This window comes from Pagrus major, chromosome 9, assembly GCF_040436345.1.
Source record: "Pagrus major chromosome 9, Pma_NU_1.0".
Lineage (NCBI taxonomy): Eukaryota > Metazoa > Chordata > Actinopteri > Spariformes > Sparidae > Pagrus > Pagrus major.
The window spans coordinates 22,106,538-22,117,371 of NC_133223.1; the positions used below are offsets into that span (position 1 = coordinate 22,106,538).

The following is a 10,834-nucleotide window of genomic DNA, read 5'->3' on the forward strand; positions in this document are numbered from 1 at the left end:
CAAATGCTGGAAACAGCTGTCAACATGTTTAAATTGTTCTGATGAAGTGCAAAACAATTTTTTCCGGCATCCATGATGCTCCCACATTCCAACATGACGCACATGAACACATGAAGTTGGAAGAGCAAATTCCCAAATCGGGAAATGGGACCATCCGAGGAGAACGTGATTGCAGCATTATGCCATTTCAGAAAGAGTTGTACTGTATGCTCAAAAGCTCTCTCCTTTTATTTTTCTTTCTTTTCTTTTTACATTTTTTCAGACTCAAGATAGATTTTGGTAAAAGAGAGAAAATATGTGACTTGTTAAGAACTGATCCTGACTCATTGTGTTCTAAAAATGGCATTTTTTCTTTGTTCAAGTTGTCTTGAGGTTACAGTCTCATGCCTGAAGCACTGTCTGGATTTTAATCAATATTTTCAGAATTTACAATATTTTTCCATCTGCATTGCCTTGTGTCTCGACACAATCTTGTCCCTGAGCTCTACAGGCGGCTCCTTCGACCTCATGGGTGGCGTTTTGCTGATATGCAAATATCTTTTTCATACAGCTGCGTGTTTTTGCTTGGTCATTCTGGTGTATTGAGTCTGGATGGATGAGAGAAAAAAAAGGGGTCCGAATACTTTCTAAATGAACTATACATTCAAAATTAACATGTTTTAGAAACTCTCTAAGTTGTATGTGAAGATAAATGTTTTAAAAAAGGGAGAACAAGGGAGAACTGCCCCACAGGCTTCATGCATATGCCTTGAGGGGATAAAAACAGACTGCAGTCTCTTCCAGACACACACATGCAGGGACATTCAAACGCCACAGCGAGGGCACTGGGTTCAATGAGACAATCTTCCGAACCAATTCAAATGCACAATAACCAAGCAAAAGCATTGTAAAAATGACCTTGTCACGTCCACAGAACTAGCTGACAGTAATGACAACTAGCCTCGTCTGGTCGTCTGTCTCAGCATTTCTCTAACAGAGTGATGTCAAATGACAAAGCAGACTGCCTTTCATTGGCTTTGACAGGAAAATAAACCACATGCACAAAAAGCTACGTCGATTTTCAGAACGGTTACATCATATCTGCGTATTTTCATTCACACAGACACACTCTCCCGATGAAGTAAAAGCACGTATTACCTGTATGACAAGCAGACTGTAGCTGAGGACGCTCCCTCTCTAAGCAGAGACTACGACTCGAAGCCCTGAGTCAACACACAGCCACACAAACACATACTCACTCACACACACACACACAGCAGGACTGAGAGGGCACGGAGAGAGCAGGAGTGCCGTTTGGTACGACACCAGACGGCAACCCAAAATGGTGTAAAGCGAGGGGTTACCATAGCAACAGACTGGTGGGCCACTGATTTTGGTCCCAGTGTAATTCAGATGCCAGCAGCATGCCTGTCTGTAGCCTCCAGTATAAAGGAAATGAAGGCTGTGACGTGGCTGATCATTAAAGCCAATGGTTTCACGACACGACATAAATCTGACTGATTCTAATGAAACAAAGCTGAATCCAAAACACAATTTATTAAAAGAGATATATTTTTATACCTTTTATTTAATATTATTTTATTTTTTATTACTATTTAAGAATAGTTCACATTTGAGAGGATGCACCTTCCCAGAGTTTTATTTTGTGGTGCTAAACCAAAGTCATATGTTGCACCTGCTGAATACCCAAAGGTATAAAGATAGCGCACACACAAATCTGTAGGACAAAGTAGCCAGATCTCAATTTCACCAATGTATTCTGGTTATGTCAACCAAAATGCTAACATTTCGGCCCCAGTGGCATTCATCTAAGACATAACATATCTAGGAATTTTGGTTTGAAACATAGAAAAATAACTAAAATTATCAATAGAATGTGAAGAAATAACAGTTTTGATGTCATGTATTGTGTTGCAGAGATATCTGCTGTTAGCATGCTAACCAGCTAACCTCGGCCTGTTCCGTCTCGAAATACCACTTTGTATCGCAAGAGGCAATTGTGAGTTACTGTAGGGTCCAGTCTGCCTTCAGTCCAACACGAGAAGATGAAGAAGTAGTGGTGCACCGAGGACATTCTACCGACCCACTCCTGGCAAGGAACCACATATAGCAGCAAATACATGAAGCAAAACAAGAGCTAACAGGTCGCAAACTCGGCTATCATGTGTCATAAGATGTTGCTTGACAGGAAAACATAAAGATAGGTTGCATTTCATATAAGTGTGCTGCATCTGTTCATGTTTTCACTCTGGTCAGAGCTTGTTTGTCAAGTGTATTAGGTTTAATCTAGTCATTAAGTCATGGCAACAACATTATATCTTTGCTGTCTTCAGATGAATGAACTCGTCTGCAGTTGCACAATATATCTTTGACAATCTTCAGTCTGACAGCCATTCATGACTCAAGGTCGGACAGCAAGTTACAAGACGGTGGTCTTACACACTCCATCGCCACTTAGGAGACGAAATCCTCAAAGGGTTTCAGATGACGTGCATGGGAAAAGGAACTGATGCATCATCATTCATGAAGACCTTTGTGTGACCTGGATGAAGTGATAGAGTGAGTGTTGTTCCACATGATCAGCTTCACCTTTATCGTTTCTCCTGAAGGAACAATGTTCTAATACAACAAGCTGAGTATTTTCATCTGGCAGCATCAACTTTATACTCTGCAGCAGATTCCTGAACCCCTCCAAAGCATTTTTTTTACTTACAGATATGTTAACAATTTGTATTATCCACAAAGGATATTAAATGAGAAAAGCTGTATCCAATCACATAATTGATGTTTGGCTTCCTTCTCTTCAATCTTGTAGCCATCTTCCCAAAGATGACCAATTTTACAAAACTTATTACCGTTAACATCGACTAAATATCACGTTATTTTTATTTGCTTAATATCATTATTGTTTTTCTCCTTATAGTAAATTCTACTTCTGTCTTATCTGTAAATAAGACATCGATTGTGTCTTTCTCCATCTTGGAAGAAGAATCCCTCCTCCGTTGCTCTCCTTGAGGATTCTCCAAATTTGAGTTTTTGTGAACTATTTCCTTGGAGGATGTTGTTACAGATTGTTGAGCCCACTGAGGCAAAGTTGTGATTGTATTTTTGAGCAAAACAAACAAATAAAAGTATTTTTTATTTAAGCTAATAGCTAATGGGATTTTACATATCATGTCTTTTGGAGTTCTAATGAATATGTGAAAAAGTTGTACAGACCCTTTTGTGGCTCCAGCAGGAGCTGTGTGAAGTCACACACTGTCCAATATGACTTTAGCTAGGTAGTATTGCATTTTGGGTAATGTAGGCACCAGGATTTGATAAGTATGCATGCAATAGAAAAGATTTTATCTCTGGTTTTGCTGCATTGTTTTTAATCCCTTTTTTTCCAACTGTCCCTGAGTTCGACAATATTATGCTAAATCGATAAAGTACTCTTTAGGCTTAAAACATAAAATAGCTTGTGCAAAACGTATCAAATTCCTTTTATATTTTATAACATAATAATGTTACGTTTGCATCTAGTGCCAAAATGTTTTTTGTTTCATTCATAGACCTCCGTTTTATTGAGTGTATCTCAGAGACTCAGTCATCCTTAAACTTTGGATTTGTCTCTTTTTGTTTATGTCCACGCTTCACACCAGAGCTCCATTTGATCTAATCCCCGCGCTACTGCAGCAGAACATACTGATTTAAGCTGATGACATGGAGAGACTTCAACAACAGAAAAATCTCTTCCAGGCTTCTTGACACTAGGCCGAGTTACTTGTGTCAGCTCAGTGTAATAACCCTAATATAACACAAAGGTTTCCTCGGTTTATGCAAGCCAACCACTCTGTAGAATAAACTCACCAACCCTTAATATTTTTTTTACGGTTTCTATTAACTCATTCTGTTTATTTCTGTCTCCCTCTCTCCATATCTTTCCCTTGTCCACTTCCAGCATGGCTGACGATGGCTTTTTTTAACTTTCGTCTCAAAGGAAAGTCAAGAGGGCAATTTCGTGCTTCAATAGGTTCTTGTTGTGCCTGAAGAGCTTTTCACGGGGGGGAGAGGGCTCACTGAGTGCCAGCATCAGCCCTTCTGTCACCCATTCTGCCCCACTTACCCCCGCCCTGCCCTGCTCTGGAGCAATGCTAATGTATGCTGACAAGGTGCTCGCCAGACAAACACAGCTTTGGTTACACAGCTGCTGAGAGTATGTCATTTTCATGCAGATGATTGGAGAACATGTACTGATACGCTGATCATTGTAATTATTACAGATTAGTGTCTGCAAAATCTGGAGGAGAAGAGAAAGTTTTGTTAACCCCTTTTATCACAGGAACTTTCCCAGATGCTTTAAAGACTGCCGTGGTTTAGTTCTGCTGAAAGGTCAGTGCAATGTTTATATGACAATCTATGGATATCAACTTTCTCTCAATGAATCAAGACAAGACAGAGATTACAATATTTTGGGCAAAAGTCCAAAGAAAACCATTGTCAGTGCACCTCCGTTCACTAGCCATTCAAATCAAGGAGCAGGTGTAAAACCTTGGGGTTATCTTGGATTCTGATCTCAGTTTTCAGCGCACATTAGAGATGCCAACAAAGTGTAATTTTCTCATCTTAGAAACATTAGCAAAAGAAATCGTTATTATCTATTCTTTTTTTTTAATTATGGTAGTTTTCGTCTAGTAATGGAGTGATGGAGATATTTGTTAGTAATATGACTTAAGAGACATATTCTCACTTGATCTTATTATCTCTGATTTCTGCCGGATAACACATTTGATGCAGGCTGGTAACACTTTTTTTCAGAGCCCAAGGACAAGCTCTTGAGACAAGTGATGCATTACGAGGATCGTATCTAAGTCAGTTCCACTTGCTGCACTTGCTCCATGAGATGGAGATGAAACGACTAAAAAGATCATTGGCTTTCCCCTCTCATAAAAAGATAAAAAAGTACTGTTTTCTTGTTGATGTCAGTTTTAAACTATTACTTTGAAGTTGAAAGATGGCTGTTTACAACTCTCATGTCTTTGATACGTGCTAATAATGACCCAAAGGAACACATGAGGTCTTGGCAGTTGCTAATTATGTCAGCCCACTGCCTAAAAGTTAGCCTCTCAGTTTTATTAGAGAGCAATGGATTGAAGCAATGTGACAAGAGTTCTGGATATAAAACATCATATAAAACATGTCGTCTTTAAGAAGGAGTTAGTCTGGATAATCAGCAAGCAATGTACTCTATTTGTTTTTAAAAAAATAAGAAATTGACCCAATATGTTTGAGTTGCTGGTCTTGCCTTACGTGGATTCAGTGTTGAAAAAAAGCTTGCTGATCTGCAAATAGGTTAAAATATTACAGGCCAAAAATGATAGCAACTTTTGATGACACTAGAAAAACAATAAGAATTTCGTATGGACTGTAGTGCATGCAAATGAATGCAAAGCAATGCAGAGATACCACCCGCTTCCCATTATTAGTTTACCAAAGGAATCCTCATTGTGTCAGTTGCATTGAACTCTAAACTGAAGATAATATGATAGGACATCATAAAAAATCTTTTTTGCACATATGTGACGATTGGATCAACTTTGTCGGGAAAAAGTAATATAAATATAAATATAAATATATATATATATATATATATATATATATATATATATATATATATATATATATATACAGAGACAGAGAGAGAAAGAGAGAAAATTCTGTCATAAAATTGTAGGAAGCAGACTTTTGCATTGATTAATGAACCAGTGTGTTCTACAGGCACGCCACAGAGTAAAGTATCCTATCTATAAAACATGAAACAAAAGCCCAAACTAAAAAAATCTGAAGAATATAAAGCATAAAAGCCATCATATGAGTAGTTTGATCTGTTTTGTTTCTGTTCTGTGTCACAACAGAGCCTGAACACTCAGAAGAGATAACTGTTGACATTTACAGGTAAGATGGCAGTGGTTTTCTGCCCACACATTATGTTTACTGAAGCACATTTGTGGTCACAGTACGTCAACAGAAAAAATACACCAACGAGTAGGTAAATGTAACAAAAGCACCGGTCGAGGACTGTCTTTGTAAGTGTCACAGTATGTTGACCTTTTTTGTGTTGTTATTTACATTCCAAGCACAAAAATGAAGGAAAATCTATCAATGAATCCCTGTACAATAAAATTGTATAGTCATCTCTGAATAGCATTTGACATTATGTGATTATAATGCATTGATCTGACTCTTTCTTTTCTGTTTTTCAACACATTAACACTTCCAACAAAAACCTTGAAACAAGTGAAACGTTCTTGGAAGCAGATGTAATCACCGACGTTCATCTGCACGCTGTTATTACTTGAAAATTTGATCAAGACTGAACGATACTTAAAAATTAAAGATCGGGCATTTAGGGTATGAAAACGGCCAAATGGCAAAAGACAGCTACTCTCAAAAATACTGTAATCAGCCCTCAAAACTGGTGTCAGTTAAGCTTTAATAATGGGGAGATAGGAGGTTAATTGGGCTCTTATCATCGTGTGCTAAATGGCCTTGTCTGTGGCAAGCTACAGGCGAAAAGAACAAAAGCCCCGGCAAAGTAAATTGTAGGGGAGCCATCTCCATGGTTACAGCTTTGGTACATTATTGTTCATGTCTCCAGGGCGTGAGTGAGGGTGGGGTGGGTTTGTTGAGGGGGTGAGGAGGGGTAGAGCGAGAAAGGGAGATATTGTGTGTTAATTATAGCACTGTTAATAACAGCAGGCTATGTGATTCTAGTGAGGACTTGGAGTGCTGAAAAACCCACGCATGAGAAGAGACAGGACACAAATGTAATAACACACAAACGCTGTCAAAAGTCGTAGACAAAGCTTACGCATGCACTCGCACACACACAAGCATGCATACACAAACACACACATACTACACACAAGCCCAAATAACAGACTGGCAGACTTTCCTTTCCACTATCAAACTGTGAGATCTGCTTTTGGAGAGAGTAAAACGAGCTGATCTGATTTGCCACGACTGACAAAACAACAAAACTTCTCCGTTAAAATGAAACTTCCTGACAAACCCCCTCTGCTGTGTGATTATTGTTCCTCTGGACAAAATTAACTACAAATATAAAGTGACCTGGCTGATTTATAGGGCTGAACTGTGACTTTTGCTTGTGCTTGCACCCTAATTTTATGAAAGACGACCCCTGTCACAGCTCAACAGTGCTACTGATGTCATGATTACAAATCAGAATTTCGACACACTAAATCACACAAAGCTACAGACCTCACTTCCTCTTACTTCTATATTTAAAGTACATCTTTCAAAACTGACAGCAAACGTCATTGATATGTTTCCGACCTACTCACCCCCAGCTGCCTTTCACATTTGCATGTTTTACCTGGTTTGATCCACACACTTATGGTAAAACTGTACATTTACATGTCTGCACTTGCTATAAGCGGGTTGGAGACGTATCACATTTGCACCTTTTGCTGATGCAGTAAAATGCCTGAGTGCCTCCAGATATTAATCTTTAAAGTGTGGCGTGTTTCCTCTCGGATATCATGGGCCAGATTTATATACATGAGCGAGCATTTGCACTCCACGTTTCATTTATGTGTTAAATAACATTTCAAGCGAAGGGAATGAAATGAAAACTGAAATGAATTTTTTGTCACTGGACTTTTTTTATTTAAAAAGATTTCAGGCTGGATCTATAGAGGCTCATTTCTGCCAGAAAAATAAAAATATACAGATTATATATTCATAATGATAAAATTAAAAGATAATGCATTAAAGCCCAGTTGAGACCAAAGATTCACGACGAGACGAAACCCCTTTAAAACGCTGCAGGGGAAATTTGCAGCAGTGTGAACATCACCTGTTTCAACAGCCAATCGGCAGCTCGTAATGAGGTCAGCTGGTCATTTACAAACTGTCAGCTGGTTGAAATGGCAGAAATTTGTACAGAGGAAAAATGTCCTCATTAGTCAGTTTAAGTACCAGCCGTGTCTGTATGATGCAAGCCTTAACATTTCAATTTACTGCTACACTGACAACTTCACTGCTTTTCCTCTGCTCTACCACTCTCTTGACCATGCATTCACTACGAGCACACCTTTTGTTTTTACCGTTTCATCATTACTAGAAAAGCAACCGTAACAAGCAACTCACTGTCACTGTGCTCATTCACATTTTAAGATGCTACAAATCACATCCAGCTATAAAAAAAAGTCTGAAAAGCCGACAGTTATAACAGAAGTGCAGAGATTTGTTGTTATAGAGATGAAACACTGCCTTGTTCTGCCAAATTTTGGGGGGGGGAAACAGGGCTCAAGATATTAAAGCAACATTATGTAACTTTTTGAAGAAGACAGTTAATTTTTTAGTCTCATTCCCAGGATGTCTAAGGCTTTGGGTTGTTGGTGTCAGACTCAGGCCACCAATCCAAAGTATCAGTATTTGACGACCTGGGAATGAGACTCAAAAATCAACTGTTGCGCTCCAGAAAGGTGCATAATGTTGCTTTAAGTTAAATGATGACTTTCTAGCGGTGCCTTGGTCTAGAGGTTTTAAGGCAGTAATCCTGAACATAAATGATGTCACTGGTTTGAGTCCCACTGAGAAGTGTTGTTGCATGTCATTCCTTTTCTTTCTACTGTCCATTCAGTAAATAAAGCAGGTCTAGGTGCTATATATACTGTGAAACCATGGAGAAATGAAACACAGCCCATAAGAAACCGTGCCTTCAAACAAGCTCAGCCATGGTTGCGAAAACACTAGCAGAGCTGATGGGGAAACACGGTGGGCAGCGCCTGCTCAGACCTGCGAGAGCTGATGAATCAGAGCAGACTGGGAATTTTGGCTCTTTAAAGAGACAGGCACTAAAATGTTTGTACATTTTCTAGAACACGCCTACAATAAAACTGAAAACTGAAAATTATAAGGGGGACACAATCTTCCCTAACTATACCCTGAGTTGATATTCAATGGCCTCATCCCATCCTCCTCTTTGAAGAAGATGATGGGATTTGCAAGACAATTCCAGATGAGCCTCTGCTGAGTCTGAATATTATCAACACATCTTACCTGCAGTAACAGCGTGAGCACCAGTTAATTCCCCATTGAAGCCGTTCTCCCTGGCAGAGTAGGGTGTCGTAGCCATGTGGGTGGCACCAGGCTGGCAGGTCCTGTACGCGGAGGAATTGTAGCCATTGGCCCCATGGGTGCCTGTGGGCTCCTGCCCCCCTGATGGGTCCCACTGGGGGGCACCGTCTTCTGGCTGTCGACTGTCTGCCATGCTGGTGCAAGCTAGCAGCAGGGGAGGGTGGGCAAGGGACGGGGTCTCTCCTTTTGGCTGGGAGACAAGAAGGGAGGGAGGATGGAGGAGAATAGTCAAAACTCAATGTTATTAACTGCAACGTTAGCAATGTTTCGTAAAGGAGAATGAACAGTGTGCAGACCAGAGGAGGCTCTAGGACACGCTGCATCAGTCACATTCACAAATCTCTTTTTGTCAGTCATAATCCCTGCTGCAGCTCCACTGAGCTTCACTGTCAACAACTCTGACAGTGTGTCTGTGCTTGTGTGAGTCCGTGTGTAGGTGGTTGTGTGAAAGAGTGTCCTTGGATGTTAGCGGGCAGGTGACTGCCACTGGATTAGACCCTATTGATTTGTGTGTGTGTAATGACTCATATAGCCTGCGGCCCAGGTGGTGACCACACCTGGCTGAAAATGAACAGAGCAGACCTTGGAGTTGTGTGACTCACACAGGGCTGAGGGGATATAAGGGTGGGTCAATCTGACATGATCGAGACCAACGTTAGACAAATTGTTTGAATCAGATTGAATCTAATTTCATCTGATGATTCAACAACAAAAAATTCAAAAACAAAAATGAAACGCTTCAAAACACTGGAAATCAGGAGACTGTGATGTGTAGAACAGGTATTTTGACCAGAAACTTCCAACCCACCGCTGTCTGGCTTACATGTGTATGAAATCCCATGCTGACAACAGATGATTGATCAGCACAGTGTGCAGAGGAGATCAAGCAGAAGCAAAAGGGGAAAATATTGATCAACCCATATAATCGCCTGAGGCAGGGACAGTCAGTAAGATTCAATGATCTCTTGGACGATATTGAGCAGAAGGTGGGGGAAGCAGATGAATGGGTTTGATGTACCTTAAGATCAATACACAAGAAGGCTCTGCTCCTCTCCTCTGGATAATTGGGTTAGTAAGTCTGTTGACCATTTTGATTTTATCTTATTTTCTATTTATTAAATTTTTTTCTAGATATCAGCGCAGTGTTCATTTTAGACAGTTTCAGTCTCACAATAAAAACACCAATATTGGCCTTCAAACACTCAAATTGATGTGGACGAGAGAAAAAGACAATTGGCAAACACAAAAGACAGAAAATGCTTCGAAAAGGAATTCGTGGTTTCTGCAGGAGGTTTGTGGCTGGTGGTTCTTTAAGCCTTTGCTGAGCAGCCTGTGTAGTTGTGCATAAGGGGATGTGTGAAAGAGCAATTTGTCATTTAGCTCTGCAGTCCACAGAGACTCAGAGACTGAGGGAAGTCTGCCGGAGAAAACAGGAGTCAATAACTGCAGCCTGGGACCGACGTAATGCTACAGTGAGCACTAGTCACTGTGATACATCCAACACTACTGCTCACTGTCTGCACACTGAGAGAGTAGAACAGAATTAAATAGATGACAAGTCACGTTTGCAGACTCCCTCCTTCACTCTCTGACGTATCATCTGATGTTTTCCCAGAAAGTATAGCAACAGGCGACTAAATCAAACACATCGTTACTTTGAATGAAATTATGGGTTTCTCTCGGTTTG

At 40.1% G+C, this 10,834-nt stretch overlaps 1 protein-coding gene across 1 annotated transcript in view; it reads right to left on the minus strand.

Annotated features, from left to right (window-relative positions):
- Positions 1-9,317, minus strand: part of map2 (microtubule-associated protein 2) — a 45,798-nt gene extending 36,481 nt beyond the window's left edge. The window contains exon 1 of the mRNA XM_073473828.1: positions 9,070-9,317. Coding sequence (XP_073329929.1) covers positions 9,070-9,280 — 211 coding nt within the window. The 5' untranslated portion in view covers positions 9,281-9,317. The remainder of the gene's footprint in view (positions 1-9,069) is intronic.
- Positions 9,318-10,834: the final 1,517 nt, after the last annotated feature.